The 24,088-nt window shown below is 39.5% G+C and overlaps 1 protein-coding gene across 2 annotated transcripts in view; it reads right to left on the minus strand.

Moving 5' to 3' along the window:
* Positions 1–24,088, minus strand: part of NSF (N-ethylmaleimide sensitive factor, vesicle fusing ATPase) — a 166,437-nt gene that overhangs the window by 128,134 nt on the left and 14,215 nt on the right. For both annotated transcript variants that reach the window (XM_034941591.3, XM_055101434.3), the window contains exons 2-3: positions 4,634–4,719; positions 2,230–2,329 (exon numbers count right to left, since the gene is read on the minus strand). In XM_034941591.3, the coding sequence (XP_034797482.1) occupies positions 2,230–2,329; positions 4,634–4,719 (186 nt within the window). The remainder of the gene's footprint in view (positions 1–2,229; positions 2,330–4,633; positions 4,720–24,088) is intronic.

Here is a 24,088-nt window from a genome sequence, read left to right on the forward strand (position 1 = left end):
ATAGTGAGTAAGTCTCAGAAGATCTGATGGTTTTATAAAGGGCAGTTCCCCTGCACACGCTCTCTTGTCTGCCGCCATGTAAGACATGACTTTGCTCCTCCTTCGCCTTCCACCATGATTGTGAGGCCTCTGCAGCCATGTGGAACTGTGAGTCCATGAAATCTCATTTTTCCTTATAAATTATCCAGTCTCCAGAATTTCTTCATAGCAGTATGAAAATGGACTTAGGGAAACAGTCCTTAGGGATAACAACAGTAGCTATTGTATAAGGTTGTTTGGAGAATTAAATGAGCTAACACATGCCAAAGTACCTAGAATAGAGGCTGACCTACAGTGAATGTTGGGGAAATTTTTTTTTTTTTTTTTTTTTTACAAAACAGAGACAAGGAGAAACTGTCACACCTCAAGCTATTGCTAACAATCAGAATCCCAAATGGAACTCTGTAAAAGCTGGAGAACCCTGGAATATCCCAAACTTTTAATCTATAGAAACAAACGTGAAAGTGGTCTGGATAATGAAGAGGCATCAAACAGACAGGTGGAATAGTAAGTGAAAATTTCCTGTAATTTTTGAGGGCTTCAAGAGATCTTCAATAGTTCCTTTTTTTCCCCTTTTTTTTAAGAGACAGAATCTCACTCTGGAGCAAAGGCTGGAGCATGGTGGCACAATCATAGCTCACTACAGCCTCGACTTCCTAGGCTCAAGTGATCCTCCCAACCTCAGCCTCCCAGGTAGCCTGGACTACAGGCATGTGCCACCATGCCCAGCTAATTAAAAAAAAATTTTTTTTTTGTAGAGACTAGTGCGGGGGACAAGGGTCTCGCTATGCTGATCTGGAATTCTTGGTCTCAAGCGATCCTCCTCCACCTCCCAAAGCACTAGGATTACAAGCGTGAGGTACCTGGCCCATCTAATAGTTTTTGTTTTTGTTTTTTTCTTTTTTAAACAGGGTCTCACTTTGTCACCTAGGCTAGAGTACAGTGGCACTATCTCGCCTCACTGCAGCCTCAACTTCCTGGGCTCAAGTGATCCTCCTGCCTCAGCCCCTCAAGAAGTTAGGACTACAGGCATGCACCACCACACTCAGCTAATTTTTATATTTTTAGTAGAGGTGGGGTTTCGCCACGTTGCCCACTGGTCTTGAACTCCTGGACTCAAGTGATCCACCAGCTTTGGCCTCCCAAAGTGCTGGGATTACCAGCATGAGTCATTGCACCCAGCCTAATAGTTCTTAAATGAGTGTTTGATCTCTTTCTCTAAACCTTCAGGGAAGTCAACCAATGCTCATTAGCATACTAGGAGGAGGTAGGAATTCCATTTACATTACTTAGGACTGGGGACAGTCAGCAGCCTGAGTAAAATGATAAGGGAGAAGAGGATACAGACTAGTATTCTTGGTGCTTTATATTATGTATGATGTGCCTGGGACAGCACTAAGCAATCTAATTCTCTGGATTCCACAGAATCCATCAACAGTTGTAACTGTAATCACAACCCATCCAGTTGTTATGGGAGCCTAGCAACTTATGTTGTAATTTGAGACTCTTTCCAAATTCTTTAGTATAACGCCATCACATTATAAAATCACCATTCTTAGATATCAACTTCACAAATAAAATGTTTTCTATCTTTTCTATTACCCTGGCAGTTAACATTAAAATAACTTGACGCTTTATGTGATAGCTGACTGATTTTACTGCAAAATCTTTAAAAATTAGGGAAAAAAAATCAAGCCAAAAGAAGGCAGCCATAGCAAAAACTGGCAATTAAGAATCTGTCTTTAGGTTGGGCATGATGACTCACACCCTATAATCCCAGCACTTTGAGAGGCCAAGGTGGGAGGATTACTTGAGCCCAAGAGTTAAAGACCAGCTTGGGCAACACAGTTAAGACACCATCTCTACAAAAAATTTTAAAATTAGTCAGGCACAGTGGTACAAGCCTGTAGTCTCAGCTACTCGGGAGACTGAGGTATGAGAATTGCTTGAGACCAGGAGCCATGATCGTGCCACTGCACTCCAGCCTGGGTCTCAGAACAAGACCCTGTCTTAAAAAAAAAAAAAAAAAAAAAAAGAAGACTATATCTTTAAATTCCTTATATAATACTTAGATATTTTTCTTCAATATGAATCAATACAGTCACAGGGTGATGCTTGCTTAAAATGAACAGATTATTCATATTCTATGACTTTCAAAAACAGAAGAGAACAAATTAACATCTGAGTTACCTGAGGTAAACTGAATGCAATGCTCCCTGGAACCACTGATGGATGTGTCTTCAGTGTAAATGTGTACCTGTGATTGGGAGAGGTCCTCACAATCACATGCCTAAAGGACAGAAACACAGTTAGTACTCCACATTGAAGGAAATGAAGAACATAATTTCAAAATGTATTTCTTGTCAAACTGATATTTAATGAGTATCAGGTGGAAACGACACTATCTGTGTCTTGAAGAAATAGAACCACAAATTTAGTTTCCCAAACTATCAGCAATCCCAAATGTTTTCCAGATATAAGGAGCACCTTGGGTCAAACACTCATCAAGTAGAATCCAGCCAAAATACCATCCAAAATACCAACTTCCTTACATTTCCAGTTTACATAAAACTGAAGCCAGTGATTTAGAGTCCTTGATATCAAGTAAAAACTAGATGCATTTCCTCTCCTGAGAATTACTTCACATCCTAATAAGGAGAAGAGAGCCAAAGATAAAAGAGCTAGGATATAGCAATCAAAAAAAAGTTAGTTTTTAGACTACTCATTAAATTTATTTGCAGACTCTCTCAACAGGCTAAAACAATAACAACCTACAAAATAAAAAAAAAAAAGATTTAAAAAATTCCCAAAATACATCAGCTTTCATGTAGATATCAATATTTACTGTTTTAAAAAATTTTGTGCTAATTCCCTGTTCAGAAATTACCTGTAAATTTAAAAAAAACAGTCCTCTCATGATAATCTCCTATACCAGGTAACTAAAAAGTACTATGTGTAAGATAGAAGCTTCAAATCCTGTTATGCAGCAGCAGTATCTTTTTTTTTTTTTTTTTTTTTTTTTTTTTTTAATACATGTGGTCTTGCTATGTTGACCAGGCTGGCCTCAAACTCCTGGGCTCAAGAGATTCTCCTGCTTCAATCTCTAAAGTAGTTGGGACTACAGGCATGCCCTAACATGCCTAGCTCACTATCTTTTTAAACGTTATCTTTTCAGAATGCTGTAATTTTTCACATCAATGGCTAATGTTTCTGTACATATTTTTTTGCCACTAGAACACATGTTCCTTATATCAACTACATTTTGAGTAACCCCACCATGAGTACAGTGAACATTTAACATATGTAAAAGAATTCCACAAATTCTCACGTTGATTATCTATACTTCAGTTTATCTGTTGAAAATCCTGTGCTCAATTTAGCATCACAGAATGTTTAGCACTGGAAACAATGTTAATATCACCATATAGTACAGCCTCTTACTCTGAAGCTGGAAACCAAAGATGATTAGCATTTCTAACTCTGTGAAACTCAGGTATTTCACAGATAACATTTTAAGAAAAATGCTCAGTTAAAACCCTACCACCTTGCCTCTTATTTCCCTACAGCCCCTTCATCTCCTTATCTGTACCAATCTCAGAAGCATATGGATGGCACTGAACTTGCAGCAGGGTCTTTAGAAGTCCTGGCAGTGCGGTGATATAATAAATCAGTTAAAATATTGCAGTTAAAATAAATTACAATGCAAAATGCCTTTAAGGATTCTACATTTGCTTTGCAGCTTCCAATTTTCTTTTTCCTTTACTTTTTTTTGAGACAGAGTCTCGCTGTGTCACCCAGGATGGAGTGCAGTGGCGCGATCTCGGCTCACTACAGTCTCTGCCTCCTGGGTTCAAGTGATTCTCATGCCTCAGCCTCCTGAGAAACTGGGACTACAGGCGCACACCACCATGCCTGGCTAATTTTTATTTTCAGTAGAGATGGGGTTTCACCATGTTGGCCAGGTTGGTCCCAAATTCCTGAGCTTAGGCAATCAGCCTGCCTTGGCATCCCAAAGTACTAGGATTACAGGCGTAAGCCTCCATACCCAGCCCATCTTCCAATGTTCATGTCTCTTGGATTATCATGGTAATAATAATCATAACAGCTAATATTTACTAAGGGATTGTTAACATGTTGGGAACTGTTCTAAGTGCTTTATTTATGTAACTCAATCTTCATAGCTACCTTGAGGAAGAGATCATCTCCATTTTACAGATCAGGACATAGAGGTACAGAAATGGTCACACAGTTTGTAATTGGTAGAGCCAGGAAAACTCAAACAATCTGAGTTTGCCAGAACCAAACACCTAACAACTCTGCCATATATGATTCATACAACCAGTATGTTTAGCTCTACTAAGAAAACTGATGAAAACTAGAGTTTTATACATAAAACATTTTTAAAACATTATACAGTATTTATCAAAGTTTGACACAGTAATGATTCAAATACATAACTTTTTCTCATCTTCTCCATTTTCCAACTCAGCAAGAATTTTTTAAAAATATTTTCCAACGTTTCCTAAAAATGACTCTCTGGAAGTTTCCCGAATGCCACTTAGCAGGTTAAAAGAAAACAAAGTCAGATACTCACTGGCCAGACTGGAAATCCTTTTCATTCACAACTGCACAATTGGTTAAAGATAATTCATCTGTAGGACATCTTGCCGCTTGCATGCTCTGTAAGAATTAATGATTAGGAAAATCAAATTAAGTCATGTTCTATTCCCTTAAAGAATATTTTATGCCTTTCTGTCCTCTCTTCATCACTCTCATTGCTATAATGAACATCTATTATTTTTGACTCCCAGCATCCCTTCCTCTGCATTAAGAGCAAACCCTTCCTTTGGGAAACTGTTCCTTTCCCATTCCATGTGGTTTAGTGAGACTGCCAGTCAGCACACATGCAACCACATCTACTCTATCCCACCCACAGGATTTTATATATGCTGGCGCTAGACCAAAGGCATTCTTCTCCAAGCCAGAGCACCACAAGGAGGACGATTTTCCACTCTAAAAGGGTAAAACTATCACAGAGACACAGACAAGCTAATAGATAACCTGGAAACACAGATCTGGCAACCAAGTTCTTGAGACCAGTCCTGAACATTAGTTACGAGCCAACAAATTTTTTTTGCTCAAGCTTTTTTGAATTAGCTTTCCATATCTTCCAAAGAATCTTGACTAATAAAAATGCACTGAAGTAAATTCAATAAATTTGGTAAACTTATGTATCAAATTTTATGTATATTATCAAAAGTATATTATGAAATGTTATGCATATTATAAAGAGTATACTATGAAAAAGTATCTTTTTATAAGAGATCCCAGGTGGCTACGAACTGTATCTCCTATAGATTGAGAAAAACCATCTTCCAAATGTCTTTCAACAAAAATAATTACAGACTATATTTAAAAAAAAAAAAAACAGCCTTTTTGGTCAATAGCAACTAGCAAAATGTTCCTTTATATAATATATTTAACCAATAACCCTTCCATGATTCCCTAGGGTTTCCTAGTGAGCTATGACAGGTAGTCATAGTCTATGACTGAACGGTTCATTCTTCAAACCTCAAGCCAAAGCTGATTTTTTTTTTTTTTGAGATGGAGTCTCACTCTGTCACCCAGGCTGGAGTGCAGTGGCGTGATCTCGGCTCACTGCAAGCTCCGCCTCCCGGGTTCATGTCATTCTCCTGCCTCAGCCTCCTGAGTAGCTGGGACTACAGGTGCCCGCCACCATACCCAGCTAATTTTTTGTATTTTTAGTAGAGTCGGGGTTTCACCGTGTTAGCCAGGATGGTCTTGATCTCCTGACCTCACGATCCGCCCACCTTGGCCTCCCAAAGTGCTGGGATTACAGGCATGAACCACTGCACCCGGCCAGGACGATTATTCTTAAATGTGTCTCCCAAATATAAATTTATAGAGGAAAGTGAATTATTTTTGGCTTTGCTTTTATTTTAACTAAAAGGCCAGTTTCAATTATCATTATCCCTGTTGTTTAGGGCATTAGTCTCCAAAGTGGGATATGTGTACTTGAAGGGTGTTTGTATTATACGATAATCCTTTGGGGTATAAAAATAAAATATTAGTACTGGTATTTATATTGACTTTACACAATTTCTTATTTATGTGTTGTTTTGTTTTTTGACACAGTCTCTCTCTGTTGCCCAGGCTGGAGTGCAATGGTGGATCTCAGCTCACTGCAATCTCCGCCTCCCTGGTTCAAGCGATTCTCATGCCTCAGCATCTCAAGTAGTTGGGTTACAGGCGTGCTCCAGCTAATTTTTGTATTTTTGGTAGAGACGGGGGTTTCATCACGTTGCCCAGGCTGGTCTCGAACTCCTGAGCTCAGGCAATCCGCCCGCCTCAGCCTCCCAAAGTGCTAGGATTACAGGCGTGAGCCACTGCGTCCAGCCACACCATTTATTTATCTATTTATTTATTTATTTTAATTTGTTTGAGACGGAGTCTCACTCTGTCACCCAGGCTGGACTGCCCTGGTGCGATCTCGGCTTACTGCAAGCTCCGCCTCCCGGGTTCACGCCATTCTCCTGCCTCAGCCTCCCAAGTAGCTGGGACTACAGGCACCCACCACCACGCCTGGCTAATTTTTTTGTATTTTCATCAGAGACAGGGTTTCACCGTGCTAGCCAGGATGGTCTCGATCTCCTGACCTTGTGATCCACCCACCTCGGTCTCCCAAAGTGCTGAGATTACAGGTGTGAGCCACCGCACCCAGCCCATTTTTTATTAAAGATGAACCTCACTCTACGTGTCTACTCTACCTTAAGATATAATCTGATGGCACAAACAAAGTCCTCATAATCCACCAGGCTTTTAAGTGTTCACTGCAAGAGTTAAACATCTATAATTTTTCCACCTATGTCTAAAGTCACAGGCTATTTAATGTGACACTTCACAAAATTGTACGAAAGTTAGTGTCGAAACTGCTAAGGTTTCCCTAAAAAAAGCCATGGACCATAGCTGAAATTATACACAGAAATAAAAATGGTGACAAACTAAATGTATTCTTTTATTGGTAAGTATAGTCAAAAGCTCTTAGAAAACCCTAAAGACTTGAAGATATCAGGACAAATACAGTGTGGGGGGTTTGCTATACAATTGGATAAAAATACAGATGATTCTTTCATCTTAGGGTATTTGCTGGGTAATTATGAAATATACAGGAAATACAATTTTGTAAGATACCAAGGAACAATGTATTAAAAGGGAGGTATTCTTAACTGTAAATGAAACAAGGTGCTTTATGGGAAAACTGTAACCACTGATGAAATGACTGCTTTGACTGGAATTTTAAAAAAGAATTCTGGCCAGCTGCGGTGGCTCACACCTGTAATCCCAGCACTTTGGGAGGCCGAGGCGGGTGGATCATGAGGTCAGGAGATCGAGACCATGCTGGCTAACACGGTGAAACCCCGTCTCTACTAAAAAATACAAAAAATTAGCCAGGCGTCGTGGCGGGCACCTGTAGTCCCAGCTACTCGGGAGGCTGAGGCAGGAGAAAGGTGTGAGCCCGGGAGGCGGAGCTTGCAGTGAGCTGAGATCGTGTCACTGTACTCCAGTCTGGGCAACAGAGCAAGACTCTATCTCAAAAAAAAAAAAAAAAAAAGAATTCCAGAACAAAGTTACAGTGATAGCATCTGATACAAAAGCCTTTAACGGCTTCATTCACAGGTAAACTATTGCTGCAATTAAGTCAGAACAAGGTACCTCAGATGTCACTGAGGTTAACTGTATGAATATAGAATCTTCCTATACTCTGGGAGATAGAGAGTAGCCACTGAATTTTTTTTTTTTTTTTTTTTTTTTTTGAGAGAGTCTTGCTCTGTCGCCCAGAATGGAATGCAGTGGCGCATTCTCAGCTCAGAGTAGCTGGGACTACAGTTGTGTACCACCACTTCTGACTATTTTTTGTATTTTTAGTAGAGATGGGGTTTCACCATGTTGGCCAGGCTGGTCTCAAACTCCTGGCCTCAAGTGATCCACCTGCCTTGGCCTCATAATCTTTTTTTTGTTTTTAAATCCACACAGATTCACTAGTTACCACAAGAAATGTATTTAAAAGATTTGTTAAATGTAGATGAGTTACACAATTTTTTAAAAATAAAAAGACTAGAGTTCCAAACTTGCTAAATATTTCTGAGGAGGTTATAAGTAGTATGCTACCAAGAAGATATTAAAAAACAAAAAAACTCACTCTGCCCCTACAAAATAAAAATGTTTAGCAACATGTCAGAATTATTTTCAGCTTTTCCAGAAAAAAGAAAAAGAGAAAAAAATCGGCCGGGTGCAGTGGCTCACGCCTGTAATCCCAGCACTCTGGGAGAATGAGGCAGGCGGATCACCTAAGGTCAGGAGTTTGAGACTAGCCTGGCCAACATGGTGAAACCCCATCTCTACTTAAAATACAAAAATTAGCCGGGCGTGGTGGCGGGCACCTGTAATCCCAGCTACTCGGGAGGCTGAGGCAGGAGAATCGCTTGAACCCAGTAGGCGGAGGTTACAGTGAGCCAAGATGGCACCATTGTACTCCAGCCTTGGGGACAAGAGCGAGGCTTCATCTTTTAAAAAAAAAAAAAAAAGAGAGAGAGAGCAAGAGAAAAAAAAATCTTTCCTAATAGAGCATTTCAAAATTGGATAATTGGAAACATTTCCATTGCTAAGTTATTCTGCTGTTGAAACAATATATACAAAATCTAAAAAATAAAGACACCAAAAACTCGTATCTTCATGCTTTATAAAGTCAGAAACAGAATATTCTAAAACTTTTTAAAATATCTTCCAAATGAAGACTTACAGTGATTTTTGGAACCCATTTATTAGCACAATAAAAGTATAATATATTTTTATTAATCTGCAAGAAAAACTAATAGATGGATATTTACCAGCCACATTTCAATAAAACATTTCCATAAATAGTGAATAAGTTTGGAGAAAGAAAGAATATGATTTAGAAAGTGCAGCCAAATTCTTCCATTTTGATCCAGGCTTTGACTGCCATTAAAGTATCAAAATAAACTGAATTTAGAAACAGCCCTCTGAGCAGCTGTATCACATAATATTAAATGAAGATTTTAAATAATGATGTACCACTTTACTTTCTGGGTTTTTTTTTTTTTTTTTTTTTTTTTTTTTAGATGGAGTCTTGCTCTGTCGCCCAGGATGGAGTACAGTGGCATGATCTCGGCTCATTGTAACCTCCGCCTCCCGGGTTCAAGCAATTCTCCTGCCTTACCCTCCCAAGTAGCTGGGATTACGGGCGTGTGCCACCATGCCCAGCTAATTTTTGTATTTTTTAGTAGAGATGGGATTTCGCTATATTGGTCAAGCTTGTCTCAAACTCCTGACCTCAAGTGATCTGCCTCCCTCAGCCTCCCAAAGTGCTGGGATTACAGGCGTGAGCCACTGCACCCAGCCTACTTTCTGTATTTTCAGTAACATTAACACTGTGAGAATATTGTACATGCCATCTTTAGCTCATCCTTTTAATTTTTTTTGTTTTCTATACATGTTCTACTGCATATATAACTTTGAGTACTACATATCATCTATAAACAAATATTGGCATATAATCAATATATGATACATAATCAAAACATTTTTTACTTATGAGATTCATGATCAAATGTTTGGAAATCACTAATTTAGCACAAGATGAATAAAGTCTAGGTCACAAGTCTCCTTTGTGAATGAGACAGCATTTATGTGTTCAACAAATGTTGACAGCATTTTGCCCAGTCACAGCTTGATCAGCCATATGACAGAAATGTACTGAACTTTTTCAGTTTCCCACTTTCCCAGGGTCATTTTCACCTGCAAGCTTCTTTCTTTTATATAATCTCCACCACTAACCCCTGTTCCATCCCTGGACAACTCCCACTCATTCTACAATTCTCCACTTAGACACTACTTTTTCTGGAAGGCATTCCTAGACACCTACCCCTCCCCACTAAACTGATGAAATAAACTTCAAATGGAAGCACTCAACTATAATTTTATTCTGTCTACATGTTTGCACTGCATATAAGACACTAAACTTCTCAAAGACTGAGACTATATCTTGCTCACATATGTAGTTCCCAGTGTTAGTACAGGGCCTAGTACACAGTGAATACTCATTAAATGTTTGTTGAACACAAAAATTTATAGATCAATAAAAATCTGTCTCAACTGCAGAATAAACAATCCAAAGAACATGTAACAAAGGACTGATCGTCTCAAGGTTATTTAGGAAGTGATAAAATTGAGCTAAAATGATCTGATAGTTCAAAATATACAGAACGATATAGCTAAAGTAATAAAATAAATTTACAAAATGCTGTTAACTCTTTCATTTATAAACTTATTTGTCAAGTGTCCTTCAAAAGGAGTGAAAAAATCCACAGAAGTCATCTGGCTGGCCAACCAAAACAGATGCTGTGAACAAAAGGCCTCCCTACTGGAATCCAGAAACATCTGTGTTTTTATGGTAAGCCAAGCATGGTATCTCATTTTTTCAACGAAGTATAAGTCTCTATAAATAGTAGCTGTCTACTCACCACAGCAATGCCAAGGGAAAATTCCACAATTTTTCTAACATTGACCTTGCCCCTAGGAAACAATAATGAAAGCCAACCACTACAGTCATGCAGCTATTAAGAAATGAAAGTACAGGCTAGGTGCGGTGGCTCACACCTATAATCTCAGCACTTTGGGAGGCCAAGGTGGGAGGACTGCCTGAGCTCAGGAGTTCAAGACCAGCATGGGCAACATGGTGAAACCCCATCTCTACTAAAATACAAAAAATTAGCCGGGTGTGGCAGTGTGTGCCTGTAGTCCCAGCTACTTGGGAGGCTAAGGCAGAATTGCTTGAACCCAGGAGGCAGAGGTTGCAGTGAGCTGAGATTGTAGATGACCAGCTGGAACAGCCACCCTTGTTGGACACTGTTTGATTCAGCTTTTTATTAATATGCAGTTCTGAGATGGCATCCTTATGCACATGCCCATGTATTTCCTTAGGTCAGGTCTATAGATGTGGAAGCCAGGTCTCACGCGTTGGGTATGGCTGTCACCCTGAAGATACCGCAGATCGCCAACATCACATTCCCCAGTCCCCATCTAGTGGCCTCCAGTGGCCCATCTACTGGGCCAGCAGGGGCCAGGAAAGGAGAAGAGGGAGACCGGTGGGGCTGAAGGCACCGGTGCGTCTGTGCAAGAGGAGGAAGCCCTGTGAGAGGGCAGCAGCCTCCGGACTGGTACAAGCGATTCTCCTGCCTCAGCCTTCCGAGTAGCTGGGATTACAGCAAAAAATAAAATTATTTGCTTATCTTCATCAAAGAAACTGGGGTGATTTAATCAGGACTCTTCTGGACAACACTGCACAGTTTTGGAATTTAAATCACATACTTTCATCCAAACGTCCACTTTAAAAACTGGATTAAAGTACGCTTTACTATTTACTAAATAATTTAATAGGGCAAAATAAACAGAAAGAAAAATAGTGTGGCATCTGACCAAAAGAGCTCATTACCAAACAGCTTCCCCTACCTGAACTGTCACCCTTATGAATCCACTGGTTCTTCTTCTGTGGTGCTCTAGGCTTTGGTTTCATTTCTCCCACAGGAAAGGGAAGGACTGAAAACACAAACCTGCCCCAGGGCCAGCTCAGCTAACAGGTCTCACTCAACTACTTCTTGCTAGAGGATCTTTCCTGAAAAATAACATTTCGGAACTACACTGTTCGGTAATCACTAGACATATTTCACTATTAAAATTAATTTAAAGTTAAATTCAATTCTTCAGTTGAACTAGCCCTATGTTTCAAAAGCCACCTGCGGCTAGTGGTTATCACTGCAGAAAGTTTCATCGGATAGCACTAGCCTAGAATAATGCAAGAAAGGCCATCAGTACTAATCTTCAGGCCTATGGAATCCCTCTGTGCTACATATTCCTATAATAATAATTTCTGTTAAAATTCTGAAGTCACATGTGACTAGAAGTGATGTAGAAGATAGTAGAAATAAGTTAAACTTACATGTCCTATAGTTATCTCTTGAAAAGCCTTTAGGGATATCCTTGACATTATCTATCTCAAACTAGTAACTGTTCACATAGATGAACCTCCTGCCTGGCATCCCTTAGAACTTTAAAATTCCTTTACAAGTTTATAATGAAAAGAAAAACAATTCCCATTTTGGTCTTTTGGGGGGAAAAGCATGCACAGAAAAATATAAAAGGCTGACAACTTTCAATATCGGCAAAGATGCAATGCAGTTTCTACAAAGTTAATGTGACCCAACAAGTGCACCCCTAGGTTTTTAGTCAAAAGAAATGAAAATATATCCACACAAAGACTCGCACACAAATGATCACAACAGCTGTACTCATAATAGCCTAAAAATGGAAACAACATGAATGTCTACCAAAAGATGAATGAATGAAGAAATTATAGGAGAGCCATACAATTGACTACTACTCAGAAATTAAAAAGAAACTAGTCCAGGTGCAGTGGCTCATGCCTGTAATCCCAACACTTTGGGAGGCCGAGGCAGGGGGATCGCCTGAGCCCAGGAGTTCCAGACCAGCCTGGGCAACATGGTGAAACCCTGTCTCTACAAAAGATACAGAAATTAGCCAGGCGTGGTGGTACATGCCGGTAGTCCCAACTACTTGGGAGGCTGAGGTGGGAGGACTGCTTGAGCCCAGGAGTATGAGGCTGCAGTGAGCTATGATCACACCACTGCACCCCAGCCTGGGCAACAAAGCAAGACCCTGTCTCTACAAAAACATAAAAACTAAACTTAAAAAAAAGATACACACTAAACTGTTAACAGTGGTTACCACCAAGGAGAAAGACAAGAAAATGTCTTTACAATTCTGAACTCTTTACAATTCTGTAAAACTCTTTACAATTCTGAACTGCTGGAACTGTTTTTACAATAAACTTTGTCTCACAAAAATCATTTTAAATATAGAAAACTTGTATGTGTAATTTTTTCCCTACAGCATTATTTTAACAGTGATGAATTAGGAGTAACCTAAAGGTCTCGTTTCAAAGTAATGGTTCTGTAAACTACAACGTACCCGCACTTGATTATAATATCATATAAGGATCAAAATCCTCATAACACACTAAGGTAGGGTTCATATCACAGAATTGTATACAGAACTTTTACTTTACAGCATTTTTTTTTTTTTTTTTTTTTTTTTTTTTTGTGAGGCAAGGTCTGGCTTTATCACCCAGACTGGAGCGCAGTGGCGCCATCTCAGCACACTGCAACCTTTGCTTCCCTGGCTCAAGCCATCTTCCCACCTCAGTCTCCCGAGTAGCTGAGCTACAGGCAAGCACCACCACACCAGGCTAATTTTTGTATTTTTTGTAGAGATGGGGTTTCATCAGGTTGGCCAGGCTGGTCTCGAACTCCTGACCTCAAGTGATCTGCCTGCTTCAGACTACAAGTGTGAGCCACCACGCTCAGCCTTAAAGCATTATTTTTTAAAAAGTATGGCAAATCAACTAAATGGAAACACACCAAAATGTGAAAAACAACTGACTGGATAACGAAACTATGGGTGATTTCCAGCTTTCCACACTGATTTTAAACCTCATATATGAAGTTTTCAGGTGTATCTGGTTCTATTTCTGGGTTGGTTGTTCTACTTCATTAACTATTTGTCTGCTTTCTATACTAGTACCACACTGTTTTAATTACCATATATGGCATATTTTGATGTCTAGTTTTGTCAGATTCGTATCAAAAAATTAATATTCTTAACTTCACAGAAGCATCTCAGGACATGCATCTCAAATGTTTAAAGAGGCAGAAGGCTCCCTACCGTCGTTTTTTTTGTTTTCTCTTTTTTGAGATGGAGTCTCACTCTGTCACCCATGCTGGAGTTAGTGCAGTGGCTCGATCTTGGCTCACTGCAACCTCCACCTCCCAGGTTCAAACAATTCTCCTGCCTCAGCCTCCCAAATAGTTGGGATTACAGGCAACCACCACCACACCCGGCTAATTTTTGTATTTTTTGCAGAGACAGGTTTCACCATGTTGGCCAGGCTGATCTCGAATTCCTGACCTCAAGTGATCCACCCACCTCAGCCTCCCAAAGTGCTGGGATTACAGGCATGAGCCACTGCACCCGGCTATCCCATCACTTAATCCCACCCTGCCAATCTTTGCTCTCTTGAATCTTGGCACACTGCCAGTAAGCCTCTCATGGGTCACTTAAAAAGCAAAAATCCCATAATTCTACTTTATTTTAATTCTACTCTGTAGTTCTTTTAACTCATTTCAAACTAGCACCCTTTTCTCTCTTCTCTTTATTACCAAATCTCTCAAGTCTCCCTTCCTTGCCTTCCATGTTCTCATCCTATGGCTATCTTCTTCAACCATTCTTTGAAATCCTTTCCAGCAGCCACTTTACTGTAACTGCTGTCTTCAAAATCACCAATGACTAAATGCCAAATTCAGTGGTACCTCCTTCTCCTCAGTATTCACTTTTTCATTTGTTTGTCTTGCTATGTTCCTCATCTGTTAATACCATCATTATCCTTTCAAGTCATTAAATTCAAGATTTCAGGGTCATTCTTCCCTTCACTGCCTATCCCTGGAATGCACACATAAACAATCAAGAGTCTACTAAGTCTACTGCACTGTCACTTGGATGTGCCTCCCTTCCAGCCTCACAACCATAACCTAGTTCAGCCATATCACCTCTCCTAAAAAACTACAATGGTAATAATTGTTGTCCCTGGTTCTAGCTTTTGTTCTCCTCCAATTCAGCCTTCCCTCTGCCACCAGACATGACCTGAAACCAAAAATATGATTCATAAGTAATAAAGCCCAAACTCCTTAGCATGCTACTCACAGCCACCTATGCAAGATCTATCTTTAACTTATTTTTCTGCATCATCTACCTCAATACCCCACCCCAACCCCATGTACCCCACATTCCAAACTCCATTCCTTCACTCACACTATTCCTTTTGACTGAATTCCCTATTTCAAACCCCTTCCACCTGTGAAAATCTTTCCCACCTTGCAAAGCCAAGTTTGTGAAACTCCCTGGTTCCTAGTAAGATAGAATGTCTCCTTTATTTGTGCTTCTTCAGCAGTCTTAGTACTACTTATTACAAGCTGCCTTACACTAGACTTATTTAAGTACCATGCCTTCCTCACAAGATTCTAAGCTCTGATTCTCCTGCACCACTCAGGGAATATACAGTATGATAAATGTTAATTGAGTTCTCATTGCCGTTTTTGAGATTTTTTTTTTTTTTTTTTAAAGACAGAGTCTCGTTCTGTCGCCCAGGCTGGAGTGCAGTGGCATGATCTCGGCTTGCTTTAACCTCTGCCTCCCGGGTTCAAGCAATTCTCCTGCCTCAGCCTCCTGAGTAGTTGGGACTACAGGCATGTGCCACCACGCCTGGCTAATTTTTTGTATTTTTAGTAGAGACGGGGTATCACCATGTTAGCCAGGATGGTCTCCATCTCCTGACCTCGTGATCCGCCCACCTCTGCCTCCCAAAATGCTGGGATTACAGGTGTGAACCACCACGCCCAGCTGATATATTTCATATAAAATTAATCATTTAAAATGTATACTTCGGTGGTTTTTGTTTTTTGGAGGGTTTTGTTTTGAGAGACAGGGTCATGCTCTATCACTCAGGCTGGAGCACAGTGGCACAATCACAGCTCACTGTAACCTCAAATTCACAGGCTCAAGTGATCTTCCCACCTCAGCCTCCAAAGTAGCTGGGACTACAGGCACACACCACCATACCCAGGTAATTAAAACAATTTTTTTTTTTTTTTTTTTTTGTAGAAACAAGGTCTTGCTGTGTTGCCCAGGCTGGTCTTGACCTCTTGGCCTCAAGCAATCTTCCCGCCTCAGTCTCCCAAAGTGTTGGGGTTATAGGCATGAGCCACTGCACCCAGCCTTTGAGTGGTTTTTAGTATATTCACTATGTTGTACAACCATAATCACTATCTAATTCCAGAACAGTCCCATCACCCCAAAAAGAAACTCTGTCCCTACTAGCCGTTAATCTCAATTCATCCCTTCTCTCACTCCTTCTCAACCACTAATCTACTTTCTGTCTCTATGAATTTGCTTATTGTGGACATTTCATGTAAGCAGAATCATACAATTCGTCATCTTGGTGACTGGATTTTCACCTAGCATAATGTTTCCAAGGTTCATGTTGTGGCATGTAATAGTATTTCATTCTTTTTATTTATTTATTTTGTAGAGACTGGGTCTATGTTGCCCAGGCCAATCTTGAACTCCTGGCCTTAAGCAATCCTCCCATCGTGGCCTCCTAAAGCAATGGGATTACAGTTGTGAGCTACTGCACCTGGCTTCTTCATTCCTTTTTACAGCTGGATAAGATTTCATTGTATGGATATACCACATTGTATTTATCATTTCATCAGCTGATGGACATTTGGGTTGCTTCCACTTTTTGGCAACTATGAATAATGCCACATGTTAATGTATGTACAAGTTAATGTATGAACATATGTTTTCAATTATCTTGGGTCTATACCCAGGAGTAGAATTGCTGAGTTATTCTATGTTTAGTTTTTTAAGGAACTGCAAAACTTTTGTGCAGTAGCTGCATCATTTTACATTCCCATCAGCAATGAGGGCTCCAATTTCTCTACTTCCTTATCAAAACTTGTTACTGTCTTTAAAAAAAAAAAAAAAAGTATGACCATCCTAGAGGGTGTAAAGTGTTATCTCTCATTGTGGTTTTGATTTGTAATTCCCTATGGACTATGATGTTGAAGATCTTGTCATGTGCTTATAGGTCATTTGTACATCTTCTTTGGAGAAATGTCTATTCTATTCAAATGCTTTGCCCATTTTTAAATTCCATTGTCTTATCTTTGTTGAGTTGAAAGGGTTCTTTGCATATTCTGGATATAAACAACATATATATAAAATATATATACTTATCAGAGATATAATTTGCAAATATTTTCCCCCATTCTGTGAGCTGTCTTCATTCTACAGTGTCCTTTGATGCATGAAAGTTTTTAACTTTAACAAAGTCCAGTTTATCTACCTTTTTCTTTCACTGCTTGTGTTTTTGTGTTATATCTTTAAAAATCACCATTTAATCCAAGGTCATACAGATTTTCACCTACGTTTCCTTCGAAGAACTTAACAGGTTTAGGTCTTTGATCCATTCTGAGTTAATTTTCATATGTGATGTGAGGCAGGGATCCAAATTCATTTTTTTACATGTAGATATCCAGTTGCCCCAGCAACATTTGTTGAAAAGATTATTCTTTCCCCAGTTAATGATCTTGGCGCCCTGGTCAAAATCAACTGACCATAAATGTATGGGTTTATTTCTGGACTCTAAATTGCATTCCATTGGTTTACAAGACTCTCCTCATGCCAGTGACATGCCATCTGGATTACTGTAGTTTTGTAATAAGTTTTGAAATCAGGAAGTATGAGTCCTACAATTTTGTTCTCTTTTTTTCAAGACTGTTGTGGCAAATATGGCTCTGCAATTCCATATGAATTATAAGATCAGGTTGTCCATTTCCGGGAAAAAGGCAGTTGAACTGTGATAGTGATTGCATTAAACCTGTAGATAAATCTGGGTAGCACTGTCATCTTAACAATATTAAGTCTTCCAAGCCATGAACACAGGACGTCTTTCAATTTATTTAGATCTCTAATTTCCTTCAACATGTTTTCTGTTTTTTAGTGTACTTTTTAGTGTACTTCTTTGGTTAACTTTATTCATAAGTATTTTATTCTTTCTGATGTTATTATAAATGGAATTTTTTCTATTTCATTTTCAGATTATCCATAGCTAGCATATAGGAATGCAACTGATTTTTAGATAATAATCTTGTATCCTGCAACTTTGCTGAACTCATTTATTAGTTCCAATTTTTTTTGGTAAATTCTGTAGGATTTTTCTACATGTAAGATCATGTCATCGGTAAATATAGTTTTATTTCTTTCTGATATAAATGTCTTTTCTTTTTCCTGCTTAACTGCCCCACCTAGAACCACCAATAGAGTGTTGAATAGGAGTGGCAAGAGCATCCTTGTCTTGTTCTGATCTTAAGGGGGAAAGCTTTCAGTCTTCAACCATTAAGTATGATGTTAGCTGTGAGTTTTCCTGTTAGTTGGATTTTGTTTGTTGAACTGAATTTTGACAGTGCCAACTCATAAGGTTGTGCTGAGAATCTAATAAGAAAAGATCTGTGAAGGTGTTTTTAAAACTGTAAAATATCGTTTAATTTCAAGATCGTCTTATTCAGTGACTTGGTACTCTTACTCTAAAAAGTTTCAGAGTAATGTTGTTAAATGAATCAAAATGTTTCTGAAGCTTTTTTAATTCCCAACATCCTGACAAAGCTTTTGCACTTATGTTGTTTTGAAAGGGGAAGAAAAAGGGAAAACTCTTTGGAGAAGGAATCAGAACAAGGATCCAAGGCCTAGAGCCTCTCCCCTGTCCCAACAAGGGAATGCCAGCCCAGTAAGACTCAGGATGTTCAGGAAAGCAGAAAGGAGAAATGCAAAAATGGGCAAGAGGCAGCATGGTATGGAGGAACGAACACGGGATTTAATGGAAAAAGCTGAGATTCCAGTTGTTCAGAAACAACTGAAGAAAACAGTGAGGCTGGGTGCGGTGGCTGAAAACTATAATCTCAACACTTTGGGAGGCCAAGGAGGGAGAATCATTTGAGGCCAGGAGTTCAAGACCAGCCTGGGCAATATAGTGAGACCCAAACTCTACAAAAAGAAAGGAAGAAAGGAAGAGAGAGAGAGAGAAAGAGAGAAAGAGAGAAAAGAAAGAAAGAAAGAAAGAAAGAAAGAAAAGAAAAGAAAGAAAGGAAAGAAAGAAAGGAAAGAAAGAGAGAGAGAGAGAGAGAGAGAGAAAGAAAGAAAATAAATTAGCCTGGCTTGGTGGCACAAATCAGTAATCCCCATTATTCAGGGGGCTGAGGTGAGAGGTTTGAGCCCAGGAGGTCAAGGCTACAGTGAGCCCTGATCACGCCACTGCATTCCAGACTGGGTGACAAAGTGATACCCTATCTCAAAAAAAAAAAAAAAAAAAAGAAACAGTGAGACACCCGAGAATATTAGAAGATCTAGTAAACTGCACATCTTCAATGTTGCATGATCTACTGACTTACATCCGTAAGGCCACACTATACTTATCTAAATTGTTGATACTACTTTTAGTCATTATAACACAGCATGCTAATAATTTATGATGTGTCCTTAATATTGAGAGGTTTCTCATTTAATAAATTCAGCTAATAAATATAAACATAATAGTATTTACGTATTTTATTATTTAGAAACAACTGAGTAGAAATCATATTTACAAATAATTGAATCAAAAACTGGCTGTTGGAAAGCAAAAAGAAATTACTAGCCTACTTCTTTTCCATAGAACAAATATTTAATAAATATCTATAATGTCCCAGGCACTGTGCTAGGTGCAGGAGATGCTCAAATTAACAACAAAGCAGTGACTACTTTTTATATTTTTTGGACACTGAACAGGAATAAAATATGTATAAAACACAGGCAACACATAAAACACCATAAACCTACTACCCAGTTTAAGAAAAAGAACATTATTTAAATCAAGTTTTTATTGAAGAAGAACATATATACACAAAAATGCATACATTGTACGTGTTTGGCTCAATGAATTTCTACAAGTGAACACACCCAGGGTAACCAACAGTTAGGTCAAGAGGACATTACCAGCATCCCATACTGCCCGCTCCTAGTCACTATCCTTCTACTCAACCACAGATACCCACTAGCTTAATTTCTGTCATCAGAGATAGAAATCATGAATAGAAATATATTCACTCCTCCCACCCCCAGGACTATAAGTGCTGGGTCATGGGCATCATGCCTACATTCAGTTTTAGGGAATTCTGCTAGTCTTCCAAAGAGGTTGTGCTCATGCATTTTCATCAGTTCCAGCTGCTGCACATCCTCATCACCACTTAGAATTGTCATGACAGGCCAGGTGCGCGGGCTCATGCCTGTAATCCCAGCACTTTGGGAGGCCAAGGCAGGTGGATCGCTTGAGATCAGGAGTTCAAGACCAGCCTGGCCAACATGGCAAAACCCCATCTCTACTAAAATACAAAAATTAGCCAGGCGTGGTGGTGGGTGCCCATAATCCCAGCTACTCGGGAGGATGAGGCAGGAGAATCACTTGAACCCAGGAGGCAGAGGTTGCAACAAGCTGGGATTATGCCACTGCACTCCAGCCTGGGCGACAAGAGCAAGACTCCATCTCAAAAAACAAAACAAAATCAAACCCAGAATTGTCATGACAATGCGTTCTTAATTTAACTTTCTGGTGGGTGTGTAGTAATATCTCCCTGAGGTTTTAACTTGTATTTCTCTGATGACTAATGAGGTTGAGCATTTAACATACGTTACAGGTAAGTTCTTTGTGAAATCCCTGTTTGAATCCTTCGTTCATTTTTCCATTGGCTTTCTGTCCTTTCTTTTTATTCTTGATTTGTAGTTCTTTATATATTCCAGGTACAAGTCCTTGTCAAATACATGTATTTCTTTTTTTCTTTTCTTTTTTTGAGACAGAGTCTCGCTCTGTCGCCCAGGCTGGAGTGCAGTGACGCAATCTCGGCTCACTGCAAGCTCCGCCTCCTGGGTTCACACCATTCTCCTGCCTCAGCCTCCCAAGTAGCTAGGACTACAGGCACCCGCCACCACGCCTGGCTAATTTTTTGTATTTTTAGTAGAGACGGGGTTTCACTGTGTTAGCCAGGATGGTCTCGATCTCCTGACCTCGTGATCCGCCCGGCTCGGCCTCCCAAAGTGCTGGGATTACAGGTGTGAGCCACCGTGCCTGGCTGTCAAATACATGTATTTCAAATACCTTCTTCCACTCTGGTCTTTCTCCTCAATGGTGTCTACTATGGAGTGAAATGTGCACTCCCCACTGCCCTCAACAAAATTCATTAGTCAAGGCGCTTCCCCCACCCCAACTATTTTGGAGATAGGGACTTTGGGAGATAATTGAGGCTAAATTAGGTCATAAGCGAAGGGCCCTAATCTGACAAGACTGTGGCCTTATAAGAAAAGGAAGAGAGATGGTGAGATCTTGCTGTCTCTCCGCCACACAGACACGCGGCAAGAAGCCTGTGTGCAAGTCACGAAGACAGTGCTCACCAAAACGCAGTCATACTGGCACCCCGGTCTCAAACTTCCAGCTTCCAGAACCGTGAGAAAATACATTTCTTTTGTTTAAGCCACCAAGTCTATAGTATTGTGTTATGGCAGCCTAAGCAAACTAAGTCAGTGTCTTTCGATGAAATCCAATTAATCACTTTTTTCCTTTGTATCTAGTGCTTTTTATATTCTGTTTAAGAAATCTTCACCTGTCTCCCATGTTTCTGCCTTTTCTTGTCATTAATTTCTAACTTGCCCACATTATGATCAGATATTATACAGAGATCTGCACCTTGGATGTGGTGTTCAATACTCAATTATTAATATTGTTAATTATATTAAGTCTTCTAAATTAATGCAGTGCAAAAGTACTTTCTGTGCTGTCCAATACAGCAGCCATTGTCACATGTCACTAGTAAGCCCTTGAAAAATGGCTATTGCAACCGAGAAAATGAATTTTTAATTTAATTTTCAGCTGTAACCATTTTGTCTTTTTAATTTTTCAATTAGGGAGTTTTGAAACTCCTCACCATGGTAGATTTGTCTATTTCATCTTATAATTCTGTCATTTTGTTCTTTGTATATTGAGGCAATTATTAGGTTCACACAAGTTTGGAATTGTTTTTACCTTTATGGATAAATAAACCTTTCCTCATTGTTGAGGGACCTATCTCTAGCTGTCTCTTTTGTCTGAAAGATCATATTGTCTGATGCTAATATAGTTAGTTTACCTCCCTTTTGGTTAGAATTTGCCTGATAGACTTTTTCCATCCTTTTGCTTTCTATCTTTCTACATTCATATGTATTAGCTATCTCTATTGAAAATTATAGCTGGATTTTGTGTTGTTTCAGTAAGTTTGTTTGCTTGCTTTTATTTATTTATTTATTTATTTTTGAGACAGAGTCTCACCCTGTTGCCCAGGCTGGAGTACGGTGGCATGATCTTGGCTTACGGCAATCTCCGCCTCCTGGGTTCAAGTGATTCTCCTGCCTCACCTTCCCAAGTACCTGGGATTACAGGTGTGCACCACCACACCCAGCTAATTTTTGTATTAGCTGGCCATGGCCAGCTGGCCGTGTTGGCCAGGGTGGTCTCAAACTCCTGATCTCAAGTGATCCACCCGTCTCAGCCTCTCAAAGTGCTCGGATTACAGGTGTGAGCCACTGCACCCGGCCTGCTTGCTTTTAAATAATCCAATCTGACATTCTTTGTCTGAATGAAGCATTTAGTCTACCATATATTTGATTTGGTTTCTATATTTTATTTTTGTTTCCTCTTTATCTGACCTTTTCTATGTTTTTCACTTCTTCCTTGCCTTTTAAAAATTGTTTTTTCTGCTATAAATTATTCCTAATATTTATATTATTTTAGTAGTTACTCTGAAAATACTAATACACATACCTATCAAAATCTAAAGTTAATTGAATAGCTTTACCTTTCTCTTCAACAGTATAAAGATCATAAAATACTTTAACCACTCTTTTGATTTAGATGTTGTTATCATATATTTAGTTCTTTTTTTTTTTTTTTGAGACGGAGTTTTGCTCTTGTTGCCCAGGCTGGAGTGCAATGGCGTGATTTCGGCTCACTGCAACCTCTGCCTCCCAGGTTCAAGCAATTCTCCTACCTCAGCCTCCTGAGTAGCTGGGATTACAGGCATGCGCCACCACACCCGGCTAATTTTTTTTTTTTTTTTTTTTTTTGTATTTTTAGTAGAGACGAGGTTTCTCCATGTTGGTCAGGCTGATCTCCAACTCATAACCTCAGGTGATCCGCCCACCTCAGCCTCCCAAAGTGCTGGGATTACAGGCGTGAGCCACCACACCTGGCCTATTTAGTTCTATTTTTAAAATCTCCGCATACGTATTTTATAAAGCCAATATTTATTTCAATATATCCACAGATTTACCATTATTCTTTACTCTTCAATCCTTCTTAAATCTCAGACTTTACATCAGTGGTCACTTTTTTTTTTTTTTTTTTAGCCTTCAGGAAATTGATCTGAATTTCCACTAGTAGGGAAGGTTTGATGGTTACAACATTCAGTGTTTGTCTGTTTTAAAGTGTCTAATTTTGCCCCCATTCTTCACAAGATATACAATTCTTGGTTGACAATTATTTTCTCTAAGCATACGGAAAATATTACTCCCTGTCTTATGGCTTTCATTATTATAGACAGGAAAACAGCTGACAGCCAAATACTTGTTGAAGGTAATATCTTTTTTCTCTGACAGCTTTTTTTTTTTTTTTTTTTTTGAGATGGAGTTTTGCTCTTGTTGCCCAGGCTGGCATGCAATGGCACGATCTCGGCTCACTGCAACCTCCACCTCCCAGGTTCAAGCAATTCTCCTGCCTCAGCCTCCTGAGTAGCTGGGATTACAGGCATGCACCACCACGCCCGGCTAATTTTGTATTTTCAGTAGAGACAGGGTTTCTCCACGTTGAGGCTGGTCTTGAACTCCTGACCTCAGGTGATCCACCCTCCTCGGGCTCCCAAAGTGCTGGGATTACAGGCGTGAGCCACCATGCCCAGCCTCTGACAGCTTTTAAGACCTCTCTATGGTATCATGTAGTTTCTTTAAAAAATGTTTATGTGTGAATTTTTTTTCTTTTTATCCTTTCTGGGATTCTTTAGCTTCCTAAATTTGTCGGTTGTTTTTCATCAGTTCTCTGTCATTATCTCTTCAAATACTGCCTTTGCCTCATTCTTTTCCATGCCCCTGCTCCCCTGCCCCAGAATTCTGACTAGACTGAACCTTCTTATTCTACCCTCTGTATTCTCTTAACTCTTTTATTACTTTTCATTTTCTTGCCTCTATACTGCAATTTTTTCAGATC

Source organism: Pan paniscus, chromosome 19 (assembly GCF_029289425.2).
Source record: "Pan paniscus chromosome 19, NHGRI_mPanPan1-v2.0_pri, whole genome shotgun sequence".
Classification (NCBI taxonomy): domain Eukaryota; kingdom Metazoa; phylum Chordata; class Mammalia; order Primates; family Hominidae; genus Pan; species Pan paniscus.